Source organism: Empidonax traillii, unplaced genomic scaffold (genome assembly GCF_003031625.1).
Source record: "Empidonax traillii isolate 1590-97213 ecotype Southwest subspecies unplaced genomic scaffold, ASM303162v1 scaffold15:size5535645, whole genome shotgun sequence".
NCBI classification, from domain to species: Eukaryota; Metazoa; Chordata; class Aves; order Passeriformes; family Tyrannidae; genus Empidonax; species Empidonax traillii.
In genome coordinates this window covers 1,945,899-1,971,670 of record NW_020955208.1, presented here as the reverse complement: position 1 = coordinate 1,971,670, position 25,772 = coordinate 1,945,899, and the positions used below count along the sequence as shown (strand labels likewise).

The window sequence follows — 25,772 nt, the reverse complement described above, 5'->3', positions numbered from 1 at the left end:
GGTTTCGCTGTGGAGAAATATTCACCTGGGCTTGCACCTTGTTGGACATCAGAGCACCGCACAACACGCACACAAGGGCATCCCTAGGAAACCAGGCTTCAGTGCTTCTGCTATTTATACTACTGCTAGGTTGGTGGAGTAACCCCATCCTGTTCTGGGACCTGTGGGCTTCAGCTATCTCAGGCACTGCTCTGCTTCTGAGCTGTTTCCTTTGAACCCAGGTGAGGAATTGGCAGCTCTTAAACTGGGGTGCATCTTCCTGGCCCCTTGGCAGAGAAGGCAGCAAGAGCAGCTAGCATATGTCTTAACTTGTCTTGGATTTGCTGAGCTCGTGGCTTTGAGAGTTGTGGGTACCCAGCTGCATGTCCAGACAGAAACCTTACAGTGCTGGGATGCTCATGGGTTAAGGCTGTAATTCATTAACTAAGCTACACTTTGTGTTTCAGCTTGAGCCAGTTACACAACACTAGAAGAACTGCTTTGGGTGAAAAACCTCCAAAAAATATTAACAAGTTATTGATCCTAAATGTGGCAGCAGAGTGGAAAGGTTTGGGCCAGTATAGCTAAAAGAATTTGCTCTTGCTTCATGGCAACTTGAAGATGGTTTCTGGTGTGCTGTGGGTGGAAAGAGCTATATCCCTTTGCCATCTGTAGTCCTGCAGGCTCTTTGCCATTTGGCAGTCACCACCTCCCAGTTGAAATGGGTTAACACTGTGTGTGAATTCTCAGATCTTTGCAAATGCAAACTAAAATGAGTTAGAGCATCTATATGTGATTTTTGAAGTCTTAGTAACTTGGTAACTTGCAATTTACTTTTATTTTTTTACAGACCTATTCAGGTTCTGATCCAAAGTTTCCCATTATTGCTCTGGTGTCTGTAGCCACAACAGTGCTGCAATGCTTGCAATCTCTAGGCATCATGTCCCCCTTCCCAGCAAATCTAGCATCTCTATGGATGTTTGAAATCCTTATGGAAAAGATACTATATCACAGGAGTGATATAGTCTCACAGGAGTTCTTCTTGCACTTGATTTCAATCTGCTCTTTTTTTTCTTTTTAATACAAACTCTAAATTTACCAAGTTTACATATTTTCATTTATTCTACTAAAATGAGCAGAGAACCGAAATGTAACGCAAACTGTGAATAACCTCATAAAATGTCAATCTGAATTGATATGGAAAAGAGCTATTCCTTGCCATCTTCTGCACAAATGAATCCACCTTCCTGCTCACCTTACGGTGGAAAATAGTACAACTATCTCTTCTTGAGCCTTTTTAATGCCTGAGAAGCAGATCAGAGCTTCTCTTCGTAAAACTGAAAGAAGGGCTCATCTGCAAACTCCAAAGCAAGTTTTCTGCTATTAGTGAGCCCTTTTCCTCTTGCAGCTCTTGTGCAGAGCAGGTGCCTTGTGTCTCTGTGGAAAAGAGAACCTGATAGTTTTTCCAGACAAATAGATTTGCAGGCAATACAACCAGCCTAAAACGGGGATAAACCTGGCAAAATTAAAAGCCTGACTCAGTAGTAATTACTTAAAAATATATTTTTAAAGCATTTGAGTAGAATGTTCGTCTTTGCCACACCGCTCTTATGCTGCTGCCCCTCTGATGCAGCTCTTTGGGCCAGAGGAGACCTTATTTCTCTCTGCAACTCCCTGAAAGGAGGTTGCGGCCAGGGGAGGGTTGGTCTCTTCAAGCAACCAGTGACAGAACAAAGGGACATAGACTCAGATGGGTTGGAAAGGACCTCGATCCACGACCACCACAGTTCCTAGACTATGGCACTAAGGGCCATATCCAGTCTCTTCTTAAAGAGGGATGGAGAATCCACCACCTCCCTGGGCAGCCCGTTCCCATGCCCGATTAAAGACATAGTCTTAGGCTGCACCAGGGCAAGTGTAGGTTGAACATTAGGAGGAACTTCTTCGCCGAAGGGCTGATTAGACATCGGAACGGGCTGCCCAGGGAAGTGGTGGAGTCACGGTCGCTGGGGGTGTTTTAAGGAGAGACTGGGCTGGCTGGCGCGGCGGTATCGGTCGCAGGCTGGACCCGGTGACCTCAGGAGGCCTTTTCCAACCAAACCGATTCTACGATTCCCCGGGAAAGGAGGAGAGACCGCGATCCGCCGCTGAAGCCGGATCGGAGCTTCCCGATTCCCCCCATACCGCCCCCCTCAGCGGAGGCGCGGCCCCGCCCCGCCCCGCGCGCACGCGCACAGCCGGGCGCGCTCCCGGGGAAGGCAGGACAGGAGGGGGGGGCGGTGGCGCGTGCACGCGCGCTCCCGCGGCCCCGCGCACACGGACGCGCTCCCGGCGGCCGTCCCGGAGGTGAGGGCAGGGCAGGGCAGGGCGGGGGCGGGAGGGATAGGGATAGGGGAGCGCTCTGCGCCCGCCGGGGCTGCTCCGAGGGGACGCGGTTGGTTTCGTGCTGCCTGGAGCCGGTTTAGTTATTCCCCGAAGGTTTAAACCGCTGGGTTTCACACGTTTTTGGTTTTTTTTTTTTTTTTTTTTTTTTTTTTTTTTTTTTTTTTTTTTTTTTTTTTTTTTTTTTTTTTTTTTTTTTTTTTTTTTTTTTTTAAATAAAGAGCGGTGAGTCTGTAAACTCCTGCGGCGGCTGCTGCTCTCCGCTGGAGAGGGAAAAGAGCAGGCAGAGGGTGAACGGGCGTGTTCCTCCTAGATGTGACCGCCTCCTAAAGAAGTCTTGTAGCTGGTGCGTTTTTCACCTGTAATAAAACAGTGAGACGCGTGAGCTTCCCCCCCCCCCCCCCCCCCCCCGGGGAACACAGAAATTCCGCGTGGGGTGTGGTTTGTGGTGCGTGTTCTCCCGGCCGGGGTGACCTTCCGAGGCGGGGGGGAGAGCGGGACAGCCCCGGTGACAGCCCGGCTGCTGGCACCGGCACTGCCCGCGATAGCCAAAACCCGGCCTCGAGAGGTGTCAGGTTTGTTTGCAAATAAGCCACTGGGGTTGTTTGGTTGTGGTGGGGTTTGTTTGTTTGTTTTCTTTTTTTGTGTCTGTGTTTTTGTTTGTTTTTTTTGTTTTGTTTTTTCCTTTTGTGAGCCTCCTGCTTCTAAAAGCCTCCTTACCTTGTACAATTCTACGTGTCACAACGAGCTCAGAAAGATTGGTGTGTATTCTCTGATAACTTCTCTTTTTTTTTTCTTTCCCTCCCCAGAACAGAGCTCCTCTTTATGCCTTCCAGGTGCTGGATGGAAGCAAGGCAAAACACACTTGCAGAGCTCAACCTCTTCCATTTCTAAAGGTATTTGGTTTTGGTCTTGGCAGCTTCCCAGGTAGTTGGTTTGGGTGCCTTGGACCCTTGAAAGTTTCTTGACTGTGATCTTAAAGGTCTTTTCCAACCAAAGTGATTCTATGGCATTATTTAATGGTTTGGATGCACTGTCTGTAGTCCCTAATGCTTTCAAAAAGGCAATTACAGCTCTGAGAAATTTCCTCTCACCTTTCAGTACCTTCCTGGTAACAAATGTTAAAACACTGGTACAAATTTTATGTGACATCAAATGTGATAATGCAGTGGAGTTTAATGACTTCTAATTTTAGAGCTGAAGGTACAGATGAAGGGAAAACGAAGAAAAATCCAGTCTTGCTTTAAACTTAAAAAACACTTTTAGTTAGATTAACTTATCCAGACAAGGCTGCTTGCTAATATGGGTGTATATTGTGTAGCTTTTTTCCCAGTGACAAATGTGATTATCTGAGTGATCGTTTGTGGGGTGTGGAGCAAGAGCAGGAAATGCTTATCTTGCATCTGTATGAAATTAAAAGTTGTCTTCTGAGAAGTTTTTCTCTTTGGTTTAGACCAGCAAGGAAGCTGTGGGGGGTTAGAGGAGCTAGTTGAGAGACAGTCTTTTGACAGTTATTGTTATCAGATGTAGAAGAAAGTAAGCAGCTTGCTGCTCAGTAAGTGGCCCTCAGAACTTAACTTACATTGTGTGTCTCCTGAATTTAAAAGTGCTCTAGGAGCTGGAGAAGCTTTAAGTACTTGACTCAAAGTACTATTGCATGGAATTTTCTCCTTTAGAATATGTGTGATGGAGTTTAAAATAACTTAGCTGCCACGTTCCTGCTGTGCTGTGATGGAAACTCTTAAATATGAACTGTCTGCTAGTGGTCAGTAGTATTAAATATCCTATTTCACTCTACTGGTTGTGGAAGGAGGGAGGATGGTTTTTGTGCAATAACCACTGTATATTCCGTGTTGTTCCTGACGAGGTTCACCACTCATTTGTTTGATAGCCCTGTGAAATGCACCCTGTTATATCCCCTCATCCATGTGGCTGCCTTGGAGGCATCGTGTCCTTGAACAAGAAATTAAAAAGATCACAGGGTGGTTTTTAAGCCACCTTCAATTCTAATATGTTACCCTTAGTTGTCAACTCGTAGCTGGGTTGGGACACTTCTGTTGTTTGCCTTTGTCTTTCCAGTGGGGGTGATAACAGTTCTTTCTGAATGATAGCTAATGATTTTAGAGAAAGGCATCTGTGCTTGGGGAAGTATAGGCAGGCTTCAGGAGAAGATCTCGTGCACAGCATGTGTGTTAAAATATGCTACTTTCTCCTAGAGGAGAGGGAAGGGAGTGCTGTGTGCTCTCCTCTCCCTGCCTCCCTAGTGGTAATCATGGAGGAGAATTTCAGGTGTTCATTTTAAAAGCGATAATGCTCATGTATTTTATTAGGAAGATGTTGGAATGGTTTTAAGTTCCTCTCCCTTCATGGAGAATTCAGATTAAATGAAACTGAAAGCTTTATTTTAGGTTGGATGAGAAGGGAACTCTGACAGCCAAGGATGAGTTGTGGCAAAGTAGTGCAAATGTGAAGTAAGGGGACTCCTTACATTTGAAATCAATATAGTTAGTGCAATACACAGTGAGTATAAAATAATCTGTCTCTTAATTTGACACATGACTATCATAAAGAATTGGGCATTCTTCCTCTTCAAATTGTATCTCTCTTGATGTGTAACATTTACAGCCCAATTAATCACCATGTAGTTACTTAGTAAAGGTGTAGCTTGGGTTGTTCTGAGCTTCCTGCAACTGGCCAGTTTTTGTAGTATCATCACCTGCTGAGTGAGTTCTGTTTCATTATGAGCCACATCTACAGGAATCAAAGTGTTGATGGGAAAGGGAGAGTCCAATAAGAGACACAATGGGAGGAAAATTAGACCAAAGTCTATTTCCATTTTGCTTCTTTGTCCAAAACTCTAGATGTCCAAAACTTTAAAGTGGCTTAACTTTTCTGAGTTCTGAGCTGCTGTTTTTACATGTGAAATGTGAGGGTCATAGGTATGTCATGTGTATTAAATCAAGGGACTTGATTTCAGCTGTGGAAAATACTTTCTCATGCTCCTGGTCTGTTTGACCCCGTTTAGATGCCTTTAAGACCAATTTCAAGATTTGCTTTCACTTGGTGCCTTTGTGGCTGCAGTCGTGGTGCTCTGTCTTAGCAAAGTGTTAATCTGGGTTGGGAAAACGATAATTCTTGTCTATTAAGAGTAATTCTGTAACTTATGTCTAAACTCGTTATGGTTCTCCAATGGTATAACAGGAACTAGTGAACACAGTAAAATTATGGGAGTGCTGGGAAAAACACTGTACTTTAAATTTATAATGTGCAGGGGTGTGCCCTTGCTGTGTGCTCATGTGAAGCCCAGCACAACAGGTCCTTGCTATGGCTTGAGACTCTTAAGACCTGAGCATATATAATGATGTTTATGTGATTTCTGAGTGTGTGATTGCGTTTCTTTCCCGGTGCAGAACAACCTGGCTCAAGCAAGACCCAGTTTTGAAGCAGGTGATACCCAGACTCTGCTTAAACTGCTTTCATCCATTGAATTCAGACACCTAAGCAAGGTATCATCTTAACAGAAAAAGGCACCTGTGCTATGTTCTCCTGTACATGTGGGCTTGTTTTCCAAATATAGTCTGGCTTCCTTTGGGAGGCAGGTTAGAATGAGAGGGGAGTTACATCTGGGCAGTGGATTTTGGTGTGTGTGTATCTGGAGTGTTAGGAAGCAAGATGAAAGATGGTTTTGAGGTCTGGATGAAGGGAAACACGTGGTGATTGTTTCTTTTCTTCTTCTCTTGGCTTTGTTTGCAGGTCTTCTTTTCAGCAAAAGGGAAAGGCTGTAACTGCCTTCCCACACAGGCTCTGAATAATGTGTATGTTAAATATTGCCTCAACACTGAATTAAAATGATGATAATAAAATTCAGGCCTTCAACGAAACTGCAGCTAAGACAGAAACTTGTTCTCTTTTTGCTTACAATGTGGATTTTGCTGGGTTGTGTTACAGTGTGAACAATGACCCTATCTGTTCTTCTGGAGAAGAACAGATCAGAATTTGAACAGTTCCCTTTTTCTTCAGCTCTTCTCAGACCGCAAATCAGACAGGAGGTCTTGGAGAACAGTCTGATGGTTGTGGTCAAGTGGGATGCAAGAAATGCTTTTTATCAAAGATTTTGCTAGTTTGCTCTGAACACCAAGTAATGTTCTTCTCCCACCTCCCTGCAACTCATCCACAGTAGAATATAAAGTGGGTGGGCAAGTTGGTTTTGGTGGAAGCAGGTGCTCGGTGCTTGTAAAGTGACAGCAGTTGGACATTCATCTTGCACCTGACGTGTCCATGGGCCATTTCCCTCCAGAGCAGTTCACCCAGTCTCTGAGCTCTCTGTCTGGCAGGGTGAGCTCCTTCAGAGCCCACAGTGTCCTTGCCACCAGAAGTACTCCTGCAGTGTGCAAAACACCTCAGCGTTGCTTGGATGGTTGAGGCAGACTGTCTTTCAGGGTCACCAGAAACTCTTTGGTTATACAGACACCAAAAAAAAAAAAAAGAGAAAAAAAAAAAAGGCATTTCTTTGAAAGCTTGAAAAATCTCTAAAGCATTTGGCTGTGCTAAGGACATTTTCTTGTAATACCAGCTGTTGTTTAAGTACTGGTTCATTACAACAAAGTGAGTAATGAGAGGTAAGCTGTGATACCTTTAAAGGAAAAGCTGTGTTGACAGAAGTGAACTACACAGTGATGTGAAATAGCAGACCAGAACAATAAGAATGTAATACAGCAAACATTTCATGCTTCAGTCAGATAGCAAATTTGGTCAAGACTGTAGGTTAAAAACATTAACTTTTCAGTAATTTGGTTTCTGTATACAAGGGTAGTGAACTTCCTGGTTTCGGGGAAGCAGTTCTCTGTAATTTAGGAATTGAGTCAGACTAAAGAGAATTGAAATAATGTAGTGAGCTATTATACAGCTGACTGTAAATATCATAGCCAACTGGCAGAGTGCAGGAGGCGGTTGTGAAGAAATATGACAGCTGTTCTAAGATACAGGATTCACATCCTGTTTATTTGCTAATTTTTAGTCTGTTACAAGCTCTGAAATCGTGATACTTGAAATAGAATACAACCTGTGAAGGTGAGATTTGGAGAAAGTTGGGTCATTAAGATGACTTGTTTGGCACCTTGTGGAAATCCATCAGCTCCTTCAAGCAGAGCAGCCTGACCTCTGAGCAGCTTCACGTGCCGTTTCAGTCCCAGTCCTGAATAACTTCTAAAGCAGGCTGAATTGAAAAAGAGGAGAGCTCTGTAATGCTAGCCTTCTTTTTGTGTTAGAACGTGAAACTCTATATGTCAGCTTGAGTTAAAAAGAAGCTATTTCTTCAGAAGTTGGTAAAATGTGCATTTATATTACTGTATTTAGGAAGTCACATATGACAGCCGTCATGATGATTTCTGAACACATCCTGCCTAAGACTTGAAAATGAGGATATACTCTTGTCAAGGGGAGAGGACTTTCAAAACACCTTTGTCTTAAATTTTCAGACGTGTGAGTTCCAAGTGACACTCACAGTAGCTGTTACTGACAGATATTGACAAGAAAAATGCAATGGAGTAAAGAAGTGTTTCATGGATTGGTAGATTGCTGTGTAATGTTTTCTGCCATGAAGCTTCTCCCGTGTTTTACAAGCACTTTAGAAACAGTGAAAGGTGGAAAACCTGCTGTTCACAATCTCTTAAAAGAGAATTGACAGAAGTGTTTTTTTGTCATTCTTGTTTTTAGGACTTGCTCTTCTTTCATTACCAGTGTTCTCATAATTACACTATTTCTATGGATTTAGTTATTTTTTTGTAGTATGAGGTCTTTAATACTGAATTCAGTCAGAAATCCTGCTGGCTGTGAAATGTCTTAGCAGCACTTTGATGCTGCCTTGAAGACTTAGAGCTGAGATTTTAAACTGTTAGGGCCAACTTGGCAGGATGTGACTGGTGGGGTGAAGTGCTCATGTGAGAGTAGTGTGGAGTCATTTAACCTTTCTGGAAATTGGTTAGCTGTACAAAGTGTATGGCAATGTTTTTATTTAGGCTTTCAATAACAATATGTGGGGGGTTTTTTTCTGCTTTATTATCTTCCATCAGTGAATTATTATCTCTGACTAAGCTCTTGTAGTATCTGCAGCTAGTAATGTGGGGAAAAAAAAGGTCTAGATGCTGTAAACACTGCTTGCTTTGGAGTGTAAATTATCCACTGATCTGTTGTTTAGAAATGCACATTATGGTTCTGTGAGAAGTAGTCTTCTTTCTGGCCATTTGACAGCATGAACTGACCTAGATCGCTCCTCTGACCTGTTAACTCCCGTGGTTGCATTTTCTCTGTTTGGTTTGAAACTTCCCCACACCTTCTTGCTGTTTCAAAGGCTCATTTTCTTAAGCTGATTTGAAAAAGAAAATCAATCTGTTTGTGAAAGCATAGAATAGCTCAGAGACCAGTGCCCTTGGGAGGGCTGTAAATGCTGTCTGGTATCAGGGCATGCATTCTGTTGTGGGTAGCTCATGGTGGTTGTTGATGAGTTTGTTGCTGTGCTTTGCCTTACTGTGCTGTGAGAGGAGGTTTCAGTATAGATGCGTAGTTTTTTCCTCCTGTTTTCACATTAGTTCATCAAACCTCCCCAGAACCATTAATTAGCACCCAAACTGGCTTTTTAGGTTTCCTCCGATATTTAGAGGAGAGGTGGCAGCCTGTGATGAAGACAAGCAGAGAAATGTTTGGGTAGTTAAGAACATAAACACACAAGAGCATGTGCTTTTTCTCCTAAAGCCATAGATTGTTAAAGTCACCTCTATGTTCCGCCACACAGAGATGGTCAGCAGTCAGCCTGTCCCCATAGCAGACAGTGGGAAAAGGAAAAAGAAAAAAAGGACCAGAGCCACAGATCACGTCCCTGGGAAGTTTGAAGGTCAGTGGCAATTTATAAGCTTTAAACTGTAGTGGTCTGCTTTGCCTCTGCTGTTTTTCTCGGTTTTGTTAGCTAAACATTGCTTTTTGGCAAACATTATAAGCTGACACTTCTGTTTTTCCTTATCCTCCATGTTCTGGTCTTCAGTCTCTGTTCTTTCCTCTTAGTGATGAAATCTCAGTCCTATTCATAATCTGTTTTTTGTGTGGGGTTGGGTGGTTTTGTTTGTTGGGGTTTTTTTTGGTTGTTGTTTGTTTGTTTGGGTGGGGTTTTATGGGTAGGAACAGTGCTGATGTCAAAATGATTGAATTGTTGTGAGCACAAATAATGTGATGCATTGTAAGTAAAATGTAGTTCAGTTAGATAAAACTGGACAGTATATAACTACTGGGCAAGTAGCATTTTAAGATATATTGCAAATAAAGCTGGTAGCAGCCCTCTAGGTTTAAACCTTAAAGTCTTCTGGGTTTAAATTTAAGTTTTATTTAAAACACTACCTCTGCAAATAGATTTTGTATAGTAGGCATTTTTCTGATCACGGAAGGAAATGTTTTCCATTTGAAAAAAATGGTTTCCAAGTTTTGCATAAAGACAGGGAAGTTGGCTGAGGCCCTAGCAATTGCTGAGATATAAAACATTTCTTGTATTAACAGACTTATAATTTTGATGCTGGAATGAAGTTTAATTCTAATTTTCCTGGAATTTGAAAGAGGGAAGTGAAAAATGAGGCATAGTTAGGACTGGCATATCTGCTTTAATACCACATAAATCTGAGGGATGCTTATCAGATGAATAGCTTGTCTTGATGTTATTCCCTGAAATTCTTTGACTGATGTGTCCTTTCTGCTGGCTTTCTTTGGCAGACTTGTACAAGCTGACTGCTGAGCTGCTTGGGGAAGGAGCATATGCTAAAGTTCAGGGTGCTGTCAGCCTCCAGACTGGGAAGGAATATGCAGTGAAAGTAAGTGTAGAGTAAAAGCAGCATCACTTCTGTCTGTAACATGTCTTCTCCCTCCTAGTATCTCAGTGAAAACCTGTAACAGAGTGGGTGATAGCAAAACCTTTTAGGAAATTTCTGATGCTTGAAATGAGCCTGTTTTTATAACTGTTGAGATAACCTGTCATCTTAAGTGTTGTGCCTCCGGAGTGAACTGTTGTATCAGCTGCAGACAGAAGTCACAAACAGTAAATCACTGTGTGATGTGTGATCTCAGGGCAGGCTTTCCTCTCGTGCCCTGATTTGGTTTTAGTCCTGCCTTTATCTCTTCTCATGAAAGAAGCATGGCCCACCAAACAGTGCAAGCTTTTGGGTGCTGCTCTGAGTTTAGAAAGCATCAGTTACTGCTACTGCTTCACATAAAGCTGCCTCTTATTTTTAGATAGAACTAAATCTTCTGAAATATCATTGTGTTAAGTGTTGGGGCTCACTTACAAATTTGGGGTTATCCTGAGTCCCCCATTTAACTACAAATAGCAGGGAAGCTTTATGTTCAATATTATTCAAAAACCATAGGCACAAAATTTTGATTCCCTTTAAAAGTCTAATTCTGTAAATGCTGTAATTTTGTCTGTACTTTGTAAAATTGAAGTTGAAAGTCTGAAATAAACAAACCTGTGCTTTCTGAATTGGATGTGATCAGGTACCAAGTCCCATGTAGTACCAGTGAGTGGTTGCCTGTTCTGCACCAGAGAACTCAGGGTATGAAAACAAGACACTAATGCTGGATGAAGATGGTGGTGATACTTGTGGTGATGTCATGAGCTTTCAGTTTACGTAGCAATCCTTCAGTCTTGGCCTCTGTGGAAAGCCCTTGTTCTTTCTTGTCCCCTTTCAGCCTGAGGGCTGTGTGAAGGAAGGTGACTTCTGATGTCAGTGCTGAAGGGCTCTGAGATTGAATGTATGTTTTCTTTCATACATTTAGCTGTGTTATTGGGTCTCCATAAAATTTGCACTATGAACCAAACTTTAATTTTGTGGTGAATTTGGTACTTTTTGCTTAAATGCTTCTAATGACAAATCTCTTCATTTTTGACTGTTCAGTGTCTGATGTGACTCGAATCTATTTCTGTTAGCACTCAAAAGGATATCCTGTTCTGCACATTGCAGAGTTAAAATGAGGCAAGAAAAAGCTCGTGGTAACTGGTCAGTGGCTGTGCAACATGTGGATTTAGTTCCTGATTTCTCTTGTCCTACCAGTGCCTTCCAGAGCTCTGCCGACTCTGCTCTGCTCTGTAAATAAATGCCAGTTGAGAAATTAAACAAACAAAGGTGGACTGTTTATCTCGGGTGGTCATGCCTGAGATTGAAACCTTGAAGCAGTTACCTAATTCCACAGCTACGTGCATAGTTCCTGCAGTCATTTTTCAAATATGAGTTCTTAACTCCTTTCACAGATCATTGAAAAAAATGCTGGGCATAGTCGGAGTCGGGTTTTTCGTGAAATAGAAACGCTGTACCAGTGTCAGGGTAACAAGTAAGTATAGTTTTGTCTTTGTTTATTTCAAGTATCTTAATTATTTTTTTCAAAATTTTAAACCTCTTATGTGTGGTGAGATTAGGACCTTTGCGGTGGTCTCCTTAAAACCAGTTGAAATTTAGATTTGACCTAGTCAAATCAAAAAAGAATTTTTCCTTCTTTTACCTGTGAAATTTAGGGCAACTATTTACAGGTTAAAATTTATATAACTCAATTAGCAGCCAGGTCAGTGTAGCCTGAATGTGCCTCAGTGATGAATGGCTTTTGTCCAGATGAGGAATTAACATTTTAACGCTCTCCCCTGTGATTTCACCATCAGCAAAAGCTGACCTGATACCAGCTGCTTTTGAAAGGAGGTCTTGCCGTACCTTTCCCTAGTGTGTGGCTCATCCTTCTCTCTGTGTCAGCCCTTCTGCTTCTGCACTGGAACTCTTAGATCAGCCAAAAGCTAATTTAGTTCTCATTTTCATGTGTGCTGACTTCATGTAGCCGCAGGATGAAGCAACTTTAAAGCTGCTGCTTTTGTCTGAAGAGTGGGTAAAACTGTGCAGGCACTGGCAGCATGCTCTGAGAGCTCTGTGAAGAGTTTAAGCCAATTCTGAAGCTAGTTTTGCATGTGTCTGTTAATCTAGAATGTATACAACAACTACTATCTGTATTAGTATCGTGCAGTTTAATAGATCCTTTTTTAACAAATTCATAATCTAACATACAGAAAGAATTTAAAACCAAACTTGTTTACCAGACTCGTGGGTTTTTGCTGTGCTGTAGGGGAGCAGATTATGTCTGTTCTCTTGTGAGGTTAAGAGTGTATGATCATCCAGTATATCACTGATGAAAAACTCAAGCTTTCACAACCACGTGGAGAATTTGTGTTTTGTATGTACTATTAAGTGTAGAAAATTCTGACTTACACGTTTGACATTCTCGAGGAAGCATGGGGTGTTTGTAGTGCAAAGACTTTACATGAGCTAAACAGGACTTAGTCTAAAAACGGCAACTAAGGTGCTGGATTTAGTATCCTGTTGACAGATGCCTGTCTCCTTTGAGCCCTTTGTGTTTTGCTTTGTGATTTCCAGAGAGAAAGAATGCCAATTTAATTATTGAATCTCACAATCCTGTCTGATTTTGGTGTTTGGCCTGTTTCCTGCACTTAAATTTCAGTGGGGGTTGGAAATGTTGTTTTAATGCTGTGGACAACCAAAGCAATTTGTTTAACCAAAACCCTTATTTTTGGCTATTTCTGGCACTTCCTAGTTATCCATGCTGAAACTCTTTATTGCTGTGTGTGCTTATTTTTTCTTTTTCCCTTTTTTGATTGGTTTTTGTTTGTTTATTTGTTTATTTTTAAAGGAACATTTTGGAGTTAATAGAATTTTTTGAAGATGACACGAGATACTACCTTGTCTTTGAGAAGCTGCGAGGAGGTACTGTGCCTTTGTTCATTGAATCATTTTGGTCCTGTTTGTCTCAGTGTTTTAGAGTAGCAAGCAAAGAGCTTTTTTTAAAATGCTTGAGAATTTGAAGACAAGAAGTAGAGGAAATATTATACGAAGCTCCAAGTGTGGATACTCTTGAATACTGATGGGTCTGGTCGTGCATTTGCAGTCCCTTTCTGTAGTTAAGTGATGGAAATGTCAGCTCTGTTAAAGTGGAAGGTTTGAAATATAGTTAGTAGGTCACGGTACCTTCAGGCAAGGGGAGACACGCGGTATGTCAGGTGTTATGCATGATCCTAGTACAACATTTATATACCCCAATAGTGTTCTCCCTTGGTGTAGGATTGACTCTGTTTGCTGAAACTCATGGAGCACTGTCAGGAAAATCATCTTTCTGCTGTAATTGTGAAGCAGTTGTGCTTGTGGGTGTTTGAGGGCCCATCCCCTGAGCGTGAGCAGTCACAGAGCTCCAGCACTTAATGCTCACCTGGGGAATGAGAAAGCTGCATCAAGCACTTCATGGACTTTCTCACATCTGTCTGCATTGAGCATAATTACAGTACCCACTAATTGCATGGCTGTGCAAGACCATGAGTTAAGCATGGCCAACCCTTCAGAGAAAAACGGAGCTTCTAGAGGAGTGCACTTCTGTCCAGAGAGCATCATCTATTGTCTCTGATCGAGAAGGTTTCCAGTAGCAAACCGTGCAAGAAATACAAATTCTTCCTGGATAGATGGAGAACTGTTTTTAAAAGAGATGGATGCGTGCTTTTCCTGAGTGAAAGCTTTTGTTGACCTTCTCTCAAAATTACTGCATCTTTTCATTGTATTTTCCTCTTTGTCTTAATGCACAGACTTCTCTGACAAATTAGCTGTAATAGGGCTTGATTGAGATGAATCTGCATTTGTTTGTTTTCTCATCTCCACGTCCTTCCAGTAGTTAACCCTATTCTTGGGCTGTGAGACTGTGGTTGTCATTGTACCTGCAAAGCTGCTGAGAGGATAATATTGCTGCTCCTCCTTCCCTCTCTTAGCTACTGCTTTTGTAGTGGTCAACTAGGGCTGAGGCTAGTTTTCCTCTTAGGAAAAAAAATCAGTATTTGAAGTGCTAGCTATGTGGGTTTCACAAAAGAAATAATGGAAATTAGGTGCTTCTGATGCACTGCAGATTCTGATGTGAGTGCATGGCTAGCAAGAATGAGAACATTAATCTTCAATGCAAGCCTTACTTGAGTAACTCCAGTCTTGGAGACTGATGTTACATACAGTGTTATGGCATAATTTGGGCTTTTCATTTTCAACTTTGACTTCCTGTAGCTGTGGTAACTGAAGGAGCTCTGCTCCACTTTTATCTGTGTTCAGTTCACTATGATATGCAGAATCCTTTTAAAATCCTTGTCTGACAGCATTTCATAATTGAAAGAGTTAAAATCCAGCTGATTGTACTGAACTTGCATGACTTTAAACTATTTCCACCCTTCTTTTCCCCCTCTAAAATATGATTTGGGAGGTGCTATATAGTGCTTTCTCTGAATGCTGGAGAGGTGGGAACAACTGCTTTTCTTTCTCTGCGAGAGTTCTCTGTGTGGGCTGAATATAAAGTCAGTAGAATATGTTTTCATTGACATTGATATAATTCTTATCTGAGAGAGTTTGAGCATCAGCTCTATTCACAAAGGTAATTTGAAATAAACCTGCTGAGTGAAATGAGCACTTCAGGTGGCTCGGGATTGTTTCCTGCGAAGTGTGGGGTCTTTTCCACAGGGATGGAAACATTGAAGAACTGTTACTGCTTTCTTAAGGTTCAAAGAACAACTCTACCCGGAAAACCCTTTGAAGTCTGCACTTTAAGAAATCTTTAGCAAACGAGACAGCGTGGGGTTTTTTTGGCTAGGGAAACTTTTTGTATTTGAAATCTAATAACGAGGTGTAAAGGAGCCTTCCTCCACCCATCTGGCACAGCAGTCAGGAATCTTTTGTCCATCTCTCTTCTTTTTGACTGTGTTTCCTTTCCCTTTCTGAATCCTTGCTGTGGAGGAGTGGCAGAAGCATTGATGTTATACCAACAGGAATTACCCAATGGGATATTTCCTTCCACATCTAGAACCGAAGAATAAAAATGAAATCACCTGAGACAGAAAATGTTTTATGTACTGGGGCCAATAACAAATGGCAGTTACTTCTTGAATTTCTCTGCCTGATTGCTTTTACAAAATACCTCTCTCAGTAAGAAAATGAAAGGCAGTAGTAAGGCTATTTAGGGGTCTTGGATCTCTGTGCACTGCACGTAATCAGTTTTTTAAAGACGTTTTTAATCTTTTGAGAAGATTGAATGAATTCACTTAAGGCAGATAAGGAATCAAACCTCCCTTTATTCTTTGTTAAAGGGATACCAGTGGGGCTCTGCCTGCAAGCTACCAGCACTTCAGTGTGTTCCAATTAGAGATGTCCTTTGCCAGATTTCATATCCTTGGGCAAATTTTCCCTTAAGTCGGAGTGTGAGCCTTACCTTGATGTCAGTGGGAAATTTAATGTGTATTTAAAGGTTGAATCTCTTTTTACTTTGATAGTGTGGAGGCACAAAATGTGTATACTTGGCTTTCAGTGCAGGGTTCCAGTGGTGGCAAAATGAGGAGAGTTTGTTTGAGCATGCCCTGGGGTAGGCTGGGTTTTGCTAAAGTGCTCATGTACCCCCTTAGCTGATGTCTGAGTTTTACTAGGACTGTTGGCAAGTCTTTACTGTCCCAGTGTGTGGAAAACAGACCAGTCGTGTGCTGGGGCAGTAAAAAATGATTGCCTCTTGTGCTGTGCTTCTACTAGAGAGCCACACTGTTTCAAAATTGTATTCTAGCACACTGAAGTGTGGAAGCTGCTCAGCTGGACCATTTTCTTCTTAGTCATCCCCCTGCTTGGTCCTCAGAAGTTGCCTGCAGTGAAAGGCTGTTACGAAATAGGAGAAATGAGGTTATGGATTCATGGTACTTGGAACTAGTTCGGGATTCATGCTGAGGTTTTCCCGTTCACCTGTTGCTCTGGCAGGTTCCATCCTGGCCCATATACAGAAGAGGAAGCACTTCAATGAGCGAGAAGCCAGCAAAGTGGTGAGAGACATTGCCTCTGCTCTGGATTTTCTTCATACAAAAGGTAAGAGCAGGCTGCCTCCGTCTTTGCCAGTCATTATTGTACACTTAGGTTATGAAGCACATTTATCTGTAAGTAGTCAGCCTTTGCTAGCGTTTCTATTTACAGCAATGCCAGAGGACTTAAGCTGTTTTCCTCTATAATATTATTTTCATAATGTGGTATTTTAAGTAATTGGCTGTGGTAGTATGGTATAGGCTTTTCAAAAAGAAAAGTTAAATCATTGTCCAGGGAGAATTAATATTAGGTTTGAGTCTGTTTGCTTGCTCTTGTTACCTTAAGCCACCATGTAAAGGTTATTCAAAAGGGAGCTAATGTTCTTTTTAATTTCCTCTACTTTCAGGTCTACAGAGATACTTTGCTGTATTTATTCAGAACTTCTGCTGGTTACAAGACCCATTTGTTTGTAGTAGCTTTTGGTCTCTACATTTAGACCCCCCCCTCGTTAAATTGAGAGACCTACAGTGAACAACAGTCCTTGTTTGAAGCTGTCCTCATTTCATTTGGAATTCACTGAGATTTAAAAGCAGTTCTGTTTGTAGAAGGTTTTTTTATGTTAAAGTGTTTTCCTGCTGCTTTTTCTACTTGAGAATACTTTTGTTTCATTTCAAAATTTCTGTGTGTTATGGTCATCCCAGAGTATATGTTTGTGTTCAGTGTGATGGATCCCTTTGAAGCCTTTCCTATGTCACGATTATTTGGCCTTCTGTCACGACCATTTGGCCTTGCAGGTTCAGTTAATGTCACAGTGACTCCCTCTGAGTAGGATGGCGTGTAATTGGAGGCTGTGTTTATTGGTTATTTGTTTTGGTACATTTTTTCCTCTTCCTGTATTTTACCATTCTGATTAGACAGGTAGATCTCAACACATCTACGTTTGCTGCCTAAGTTTTTTAACACTGGCCCCAGTTCCATGAATGTTCAGTTGCAGCCTGTGCTTGTACGTCACAGGACTGCTTATGTGCTAAGTTGGAGTCACAGCACTGGTACCTCAGCAGGGTGAACCCATTTAAAAGAAAAGTGTAGCAGTGCACAGGGAATGAAATGGTAAACCTGAGTAATATGGATCCTGTCATATCTTGTGACTGTTAGGAGAAGTTAGTTTGAATGTGGAATCCAACCTTAGCTTGGACTAAGATTTTTGGTAATCTTCATAGCTTGTCTGTGCAATAACTCAACTTTAAACCTTCAGAGAAGGTACTCTTTGAATACCTCTGTTTAGAAGATTTTGACTTTGAGATATGGGGCAGATAAGGAACATCAGACTTAGGCCGAACCTCTAGAGAAATTCTTATTTGATGTGTTAGGGTTTCTTAACAGCTGAAAAGTCCAGGTACCCTGTTCAAGGAACTTTAACATTGACTCAGCTAATATCTTTCTGTAGTTCTCTCTCAGGTTTTAGTTTTAATTCCCCTTTCCCCAAACAAGAGGAGAGTGATTCATTAAAATGGCTGTAGAGCAGCAATCTGCTTTCTTGTTGTTTGCTGTGAAGTGGGGCAGAGGTGACATGGCTTGCAGAGTCGGCTACAGCAACATCCCCCTTCATTTTATTGTTCTCGTTATGGTTCTTCCGTGTGACATTAAAATAATTAGTAAGTAGCACACACAGCACTGAAGTAAACAGGAAATTAAAGTGGTTTTATTGCACAGCTTAATGGTGAAGCGCTATAGCTAAATGCTTTTAAAAAAAAAAAATTTGAATTAGGACAACTAATTCTTTTGCCAGGGGTAGTTTAAAACTCAGCTGGATGATAATGCTGCCTTACACCCACTTGGGATGCATGTGCTTTATTGCTAATAATCCGCTGGAGGAGTGTTTGAAGGCAGTTGTTTTCTCAGCGCTGCGTGCAGCAGCAAAATAAAATGTTACATAATAGGACGTTTGAATTCACGCAGTGGTACAAAAAGACGGTTTTGGCAAGCCAGGCCAACTGTTGGGAGTTTTGTCAGCCTCGTTGCTGTAAATGCCAGCACAGGCCATCTCGATGGATTCCTTGTGCCGTCTCCTGTGCCGGAGCGATGGGAGCTGCGTCATTAGGAATGCTCCGATTCCGTCAGATCAGTGCTGTGCTGTTATGTTTTGAAGTCATGTCTTGTGGACTGTGCTGCAGAAAAGACATTAAGAACTCCCTTACCTAGAGTTTGGTGGGATTTTCTTTCTTGTACTCTGAAGTGATACGAGGTGTGCTTGGAGTGTAATTTTTTAAATCAAGGCTAGAGTGCAGTTAAATTACAGCCAAGTTGCTCTTTTGATTTGATTTTTTTTTTTTTTTGCCTCCCATTTTCTACCTTCCAATTAAATGAAGAACTACCAGAAACTGTGTGTTTAGGCATTTGAAGAACTGCTTTGTCAACACAGAAGCACCTTTGCATGTGAATTACACGGATAACTTTGTGCTTCCCTGTTAGGTTTGCCTATTCTGATAGCAGATGGATGAAGAGGCCCTTTGGTTGTTTTCCTTTGGATTTTCTTCTTCATGTCCAACTGAACCTTTAATTTTTCTATTGCTTCAGCAATGAATATGTACCTCAAAGGGATATTTTCATCTGGGAACTCAGGAGTTTTTTTGCAGGGGAGAATGTCTCAAATATTCTCTGTGCTGGTAGGAGTCCAGCAAACCACCAGTTGGTCCATCTGGAAAGAAGGACCTTAATGTAAAAGGCACACAATTTTTTTGATTAAACTATGTAAACAAGTAAACTTTCCTACAGGTTAGTCATCTTAATAATCTGGTTTTAATTAACATAATTAATTTGGGCTAAGCCAAGAAGTTCCAGTGTTAGCAGGTTCTTATTTGCTTGACAGGCTCTCATGTTCAGTTAAGGATGATAAAGGTATAGCAGGGTACAACAATGACTTTTAACAGATACAATTAAATTATTGTATTTAAGAGGGCAGGTGTGTGTAGAATGCTCAGACCTAGACACTTCCCAGGCCACCTTCTAATAAAGAGAAGTTGTGAGAAATAAAGCAGCAGAGTACCTTCTCTAATATACATTTGTGCTCTCTGTTTAGGTATTGCTCACAGGGACCTGAAGCCTGAAAACATCCTGTGTGAATCTCCAGAAAAGGTGCTGCTTTGGTCTCTTAAACTTCTGCTGTATTTTTTTAACTTGGTTACCAAAAAAGTCCTTGTGTCTTTTCTCTTCCTGAAAACTTTTGAACTCATTAGTGAGCGTCAACTATATTTAACAGAACTGAAGCTTAAAAGAGGCTAAATTCTTCTTTGAGCTGTGAAAATGTGAACACCTGGCTGAGAGATAAAAAGCCAACTGGCCTTAGAGAGGTCATGGCAATTACAGCCTCTCACCTCATCTGTTCTGAGCCACTGCCCACGTGGACAAGCAGCATTTACAGGGCAGCTGGTCACATTATGTGACCAGTTCCCAAAGTGCCCTGGTGTGTACTGACACTTGCCTAAAAAAATAAAAAAATAATGCAACAGGATCAGATGCTGGCAGTGTGGGCAGGGGAGGTGAATGGAATGAAGGGAAGATAGCTGCGAGAGGCTGGGTTTCGTTTGGTACTTGTGTTCTGTCCTGGGATCTTCCCCTTCATGCATGGGATACTCATATATATTGCATTAATCCCAGTCTTCCTGACCTCTTGTTGTTTTGTCTTTGTTTTTAGATATCACCAGTAAAAATCTGTGACTTCGATCTTGGTAGTGGGGTGAAGCTGAACAGTGCATGTACTCCAATAACTACTCCCGAATTAACAACGCCGGTGAGAGGCCTGTTGCGGCTTTGTGCTTTTTTGGTTTTGTTCTACCATAAGCCAGTTTTTCTTACTTCCAGAGGAGAGCCTCCAAAGGGCTTACTGCCACTGCACCCAGTTCATTTCAAATGATAGTTCATTTCAAGTGAGTGTGTATGTGTGTGGTAAGGACTGTCTTGCTTTCCCAGTCACAGAACAAATATACAGAAGCACAGGAGCTCATTGTATTAATTCTCCTGTTGGCCAACAAGAGACACTTGTTGGTCCTGCTCGTCCCCTACACAATCAAATGAGGAAGCTTCTCATGCACACTTTTTGTTTACTTTTGGACAGAGTTTGAACTAGTTTTGTTTTCATTTCCCCGTGTTTGGGTTCTGTAGCTAAGACCCATGAGCTAAGGGGAATGCAAGCTCTATAATCAGTGTGTGCCTTTGTACTATACTTTAGTTTGAAAAGCTAAAGTCCTATGCTTTTGTCATTACTGTGCAAGAAAAATCTGGCACAAGGAGTCTTACAGAAATCACTGCCCATGATACACTTGTTTACTTTCTGGAAATTCTGATAACTAATGGAGAAGATCTAAAAACCTGAAAGATGTAAATTAGTATTTTGACCTTGTATTAAAGGGTCCTAGTCGTATGGAACAGCTAATGATGCTGCTAAAGAACAGTAGGAACTCCATTGCCTTCTCTTAGGTCTCTGTACTCCTTCACACCTGAAATGTGTTAATTTTTTCCTCTGCTCACAAAATATTTCGAAGCTCTTGGCCACTCCTTAGCAGGAATGCATCAGTTGGGACTTGGCTTGACAAAATCAGAGCAGCAGTGAAGGGCAGCAGTAAACTTCAGTAGTCTCTGGTGCCTGATTCTACTTTTAGACCAGTCCAGTTGGAATAAAGAGGGAATGTCAAACCTGAGTCTTGTTTTGATGTGACCCTCCCTTTGAGAAGCTGCTTGAATTCGGTTTCCTAGTGTGGGTCTGCAGAATACATGGCACCTGAGGTGGTGGAAGTGTTCATGGAGGAGGCCACGTTCTACGACAAGCGGTGTGATCTGTGGAGCCTGGGAGTGATCCTGTACATCATGCTCAGTGGTTACCCCCCTTTCGTGGGCAACTGCGGCACAGACTGTGGCTGGGACAGAGGAGAAGTCTGCAGAGTTTGCCAGGTAAAATGGGCACGTCCTGGACGTGGTGGGAGAGCACAGTTTACCCGTGAACTTGCCATAATGTCAGCAGTGGGGAGCTGTGTCTGTGACCCGGGCAGGTCTGGGGGAAGTGAGGGTGGTAATATAGAAGCTGAGTGATGTCACCTTCCCAAGTAAAGTCAGGCAACTGCCTCTCTTTCCTCCTGTTGTGAGATCTGAGCTTCTCCTCATCCTCTCCCCCACCCTGAAATCCTCCTGTGCTCTGTAATCCTTGCTTTTGTTTATGGCAGTCACAGGAATTCCCAAGATGAAGTTTGAGCCCCAGGAGAATCGCCATGCAGGGCCTGAATTTATTCTTTCTAAAACCTGAGTACTTTAGTTGCCCTCTTATGAGGGGGATGGGGAGGGGGAATGTGTTTTCAGCAGACAATTGTGCCAGATTGTGGCCATCTTAGGATGCACTGAATCATTGTGGGGCTGCCTGTCGCTCTCCATTGCCTCCATAAGGAGACTGGATGGTTTCAGTTTGCACCCTCCATCTGAGGAGTCTTCTGGTTGCATTGCATTTCAATTTTAAAAATTTTCCATCACTAGAACAAGCTTTTTGAGAGCATCCAGGAAGGCAAGTATGAATTTCCTGACAAGGACTGGTCGCATATATCCTCTGAGGCCAAGGATCTCATCTCAAAGCTGCTGGTTTATGACGCCAAGGAACGACTTAGTGCAGCTCAAGTTTTGCAGCATTCATGGGTTCAAGGAGTACGTATTCCCCTTTATCTTAAGTGTTATTCTTCTTCCAAAGAGACAAACGAGCTGTTCCCTGTCTCTGAACTTCTAATAGGTGCATTGTGTGTTTTGGTGCTTGTATCTTGATTAATTAAATGATACACAGCGGCTTTATCCTTTCTGTGTGGTAAATATTTGGTTGAATCTGTCAACCTTTAAATGTTTGTTTTGGGTTTTCTTAATTGTTGCCTTGTGCATTTTAAATGGCTTTCTTGTGAATACCGAGCACTGCAGTACACAAATTATTGTGTTACTCTTTAATACAGTAATGCAGAATGCTGGTAGATGATACAGTTTTAAAAGAACAGCAATGTCTTCTTTTGCTTCAGTTTCCTGTTCAGGAAAGAAGGAATAGACCCTCTGGAGGGCTTCCAAAGCTGTAGTCTTATACCTGCAAGCTGTGAAATCTCCTTGTGAGGGGAGACAGATTATGAAATACATTTTGTAAACAAACAGGGATTTGTAAACCCTCAGTGAATTAGTTTATATGCAATATCTGTTAGTTGTAAAGATGTGGGGAAGTCACCTGATTTGTCGCTCTCTTGGGAAAGCTTTCTAATATGTAACTTTTCTTAACTGCTTCTTCTAGCAGGCTCCTGAAAGGGGATTGCCTACCCCTCAAGTTCTTCAAAGGTGAGATTCATTTTTAAATATCTGTAAACCTGACCAGGAATAATTACTGCAAAATGGATGAGAGCTAGGGGCTGACAAATCAGGGGGTAACATCCCTGGTTGAGAATGGAACTTCCCAAATGTGCAGCAATAATTTTGTTAAGAATACCAGAAATATTGAAGCTTTGAATTTTCTTTATGATCTAATCTTGCTTGTTTGTGGGGAAAGCATTAGAGGGGATTCCTGCAGTGCAGTGTTAATCTTAGACAGGAAATAATGATGGTTTTGGCGGTTTGCTGCCCAGGAGGGGGAGAAAAAGACATAAAGGCGTGTGTTATCCAAAAAGACTACTTTCTGATGGGTGAATAACCATCATAAACAGACTCGGATCTGACTTTTGTTGTACTTGCTGGTAATCACAGCATCCAGATAACTGTGAGCACGACAAGCCTCATTTGAAGTGATTTGATGGCAGATTCTGTTTGCCGGGGAGCCTGAGTCACACATCTCCGTTTCTGTGTCTGCCTGTGATTCCAGGTGGTTCTTCCCATCAGAAATGTGTTTCCTCAAGCCAGAGGTGTAGTTGTAGTGGTCCTGCAATCCTCTGAAGAACAGCAGCAGTATTGCCCCATAGGCCCATCCTTGGATAACATGTAGGAATTAATCACGACATCTCAGGTGGCTTCCTGGGTTTACACTGGAAGTCCTTGGCAGAAGAAGGACTAGAAATGTGGCTGTTTTCAAAACCCTCAGAGTGTTTATGTCTTGTATTGCTGTTCCTCTCAGTGAGGATAGACACGAACATCAACCTGTCATTTTGCCTGCTCATGCCAGTGTTTCCACGGGAGAAATAAACCTGCCGGGAAACGGCTGTTCTGACGCGAGAGTAACCAGCTGGAAGCGACTGGGTGCTGTGTTGTAACTGCCTCCTCCTTTTCCCTCGGCAGGAACAGCAGCACAAAAGACCTGACCCTCTTTGCTGCAGAGGCCATAGCCCTGAACCGCCAGCTGTCTCAGCACGAGAGCGAGCTCAGCGCGGAGCAGGACGGCGTGGCCCATGCCGTGTGCTCCATGAAACTCTCCCCTCCCTCCAAGTCCCGCCTGGCCAAGCGCAGGGCGATGGCACATGCCACCAAAACCACTGACTTCCAGCCAGCTCCTCATAAAGCCTTTTGAACTTCTCTCCTGCTACGGGTGGCAAGATCGGTCTGTGTTCTTATTTGGATTTTCGGCGCCGGTAAAAGCTTCTCCGCTCCTGACACTTTGATTAGAAGCTCGCTCTTGTGATGTGACTTGTAACTTTAAGGGGACAGCTTTTTTTATGGGAATGTTTTTTGCCTGTCAGATTTGGTGCATTAAGATAATTTAACTGATCTTTTTAAACTGCAGAAGATGGGTTTGCTGCTGTATTACCCGAGGTGATAAATCACTAAGTTTTCCTCATTTTCTTCTTAGAAGAGCACGCTGTAAAATGGAAACTTGAAAACATCAGGGATAAAAACGCTTTGCCTAGCAGAGCATCAAGCCTCTCCCTGCCAATGGCTGCTCTCCTTGATGGCACATCCTGAAGGTGCTGCTGTTCCTGTCAGCAGCAGGGACTGTTTTCAACCAACAGTGCCCCTCTCTCTTTCTGTAGACTCAGGAAACGAAGGTGGTGACTGGGTGGATCTCTGTCTGCATTACCTTCATTGGGCTTAAATTGAATGGGGATGGTACTGTAAAGGTGCAAGGATTGCTCAGGCTTCTAGAGATGAAGAGGACCGGGTAGTTTTTTATGTTGTTGATAGATTGTGTGTCAGCATGTAGAGTGAAAACTGGGAGGGATGGGTTTTTTATCTGACATCTCTTTGCTCTTAACTAAAATGTGCTCCATACTGTCTCTTTTTTCATTTTCTGGGGCTTGATGTTCATTATGTCCCCTTCAGTTACATTCTTAAATCTGATAATGATACTGTTTATGTAACAGTTCACATTTACTATTAGGTGGGATTTTGAATATTCATGTGGGGTTTTATTATATTAAGGCTATCCTAAGTGATACTTTCCTCACTGTAAACCCGTATTTCTCAGTGACCTTTTATGTGTCCTGCCTGGGCTTCCTAATGTGAATGGAGAGAATTCAGTGAATTTTGGTGTGTGAATAATTTAGAAATGCCAAATGCAGAGGTACATCTGTACAAAAATGGTGCTGCAGCCCGTTGTGTTCTGCCTCCTGCAGTGATCTCAGGCTGGGTGTCTGGATCTGTGCTCCCAGTTTTAGTACTGTGGTGCACTGGGAGGGCAGGAACAACTTGGAAAGGGTTCTGGCTGAAAAGCTGAAGACTTTGAGTGACCAAGGAGAGGTGTCCATGGAGAAGGACATGGATGTTGAGCACTTTCTAAAACATAAGCTGTGAAAACTGGGCCACTAAGATGCCCGACATGATGCACCTTAACTTGCCAGCCCTTTCTGAAACCCTTTGCCAGGGCTTTGTGTGCAGAGAGGTGAGGAGGAGGCCCCCAGGTGCCAGCACAAAACCCTCCCAAGCAGAACAAGAAGGAATAAAGTAGCAGATGCAACGAGCACTTGGAAATTGAAAGGTCAAAGCTGAATGTCTTTGCATGACCTATTCAGAGTGGTTTTACATTATGTTTTATCGGTGTGCATACGGCTATTTTTATACAACAGGCTGTATTTTGTGACTAATATTAAAGTTGTTATTTAAAGGTTTTTATACATTGTGCAAGTCGACAAACTATGAAATGTTTTTTTTGCTTTTTTTATTAAAATGCTCTGAGTTATGCATTTAACACATTTGGCAGTTTTGCGTGGTTTTTTTTTTCCTCTTAGTTTTTGATTTCACAGAAAAAAGAGAGAATTACTACTCTGTGTGACATTGGATTTAAGACAATTTAAGTCTCTGAAGACTAATCATACCTCCCTCTTCTACTGACTTGTCAGTCTCTGGTCTCAGATTTCCTGAGGCAAAATGAAGCTATGCCTGCATGGAGGGGCCTGAAAGGGAACTGTGATCCTTTTACCTTCAAAAGAGATGAGCTAACTGAGTTCAGGAACTTATCTGTACTGTTACATTTCATGTTCTTCCCTTTGATTTCTGCATGGAGCAAAAACCCTGAAACTTGGCCAGGAGCAGTGGTACGATGCAAAGCACTCTTGGATGGAGGCCTGAAGCCTTTGAGACTCCAGAAGTCTCAGCAGCAGC

At 42.2% G+C, this 25,772-nt stretch overlaps 1 protein-coding gene across 4 annotated transcripts; it reads left to right on the top strand.

The window, feature by feature from the left end:
• Nucleotides 1-5,764: 5,764 nt before the first annotated feature.
• On the top strand, nucleotides 5,765-25,359 carry MKNK1 (MAP kinase interacting serine/threonine kinase 1). Of its 4 annotated transcripts, XM_027893669.1 has the most exons (13): nucleotides 5,771-5,867; nucleotides 6,115-6,176; nucleotides 9,152-9,250; nucleotides 10,114-10,211; nucleotides 11,645-11,724; nucleotides 13,081-13,154; nucleotides 16,206-16,310; nucleotides 19,324-19,379; nucleotides 19,939-20,034; nucleotides 20,997-21,191; nucleotides 21,765-21,929; nucleotides 22,546-22,589; nucleotides 23,517-25,359. In XM_027893669.1, the coding sequence occupies exons 3-13, from the start codon at nucleotides 9,154-9,156 to the stop codon at nucleotides 23,743-23,745; spliced, it is 1,239 nt and encodes a 412-aa protein (XP_027749470.1). In that variant the 5' UTR covers nucleotides 5,771-5,867; nucleotides 6,115-6,176; nucleotides 9,152-9,153; the 3' UTR covers nucleotides 23,746-25,359. The 4 variants fall into 4 exon arrangements, with proteins under 4 accessions (XP_027749461.1, XP_027749451.1, XP_027749443.1 ...); XM_027893660.1 differs by lacking the exon at nucleotides 6,115-6,176 and having other exon boundaries at nucleotides 5,765-5,867; XM_027893650.1 differs by lacking the exon at nucleotides 6,115-6,176 and having other exon boundaries at nucleotides 5,765-5,867; nucleotides 9,000-9,250; nucleotides 22,549-22,589.
• The last annotated feature ends 413 nt before the right edge of the window (nucleotides 25,360-25,772 follow it).

Coding starts and splice junctions, on each gene's coding strand:
- MKNK1 (XM_027893642.1), top strand. CDS start 9,136: ATGTTCCGCCACACAGAGATGGTCAGCAGTCAGCCTGTCCCCATAGCA. Junction 20,035..20,996: donor CTCCCGAATTAACAACGCCG/GTGAGAGGCCTG, acceptor TCGGTTTCCTAG/TGTGGGTCTGCAGAATACAT. Junction 21,930..22,545: donor AGCATTCATGGGTTCAAGGA/GTACGTATTCCC, acceptor TGCTTCTTCTAG/CAGGCTCCTGAAAGGGGATT.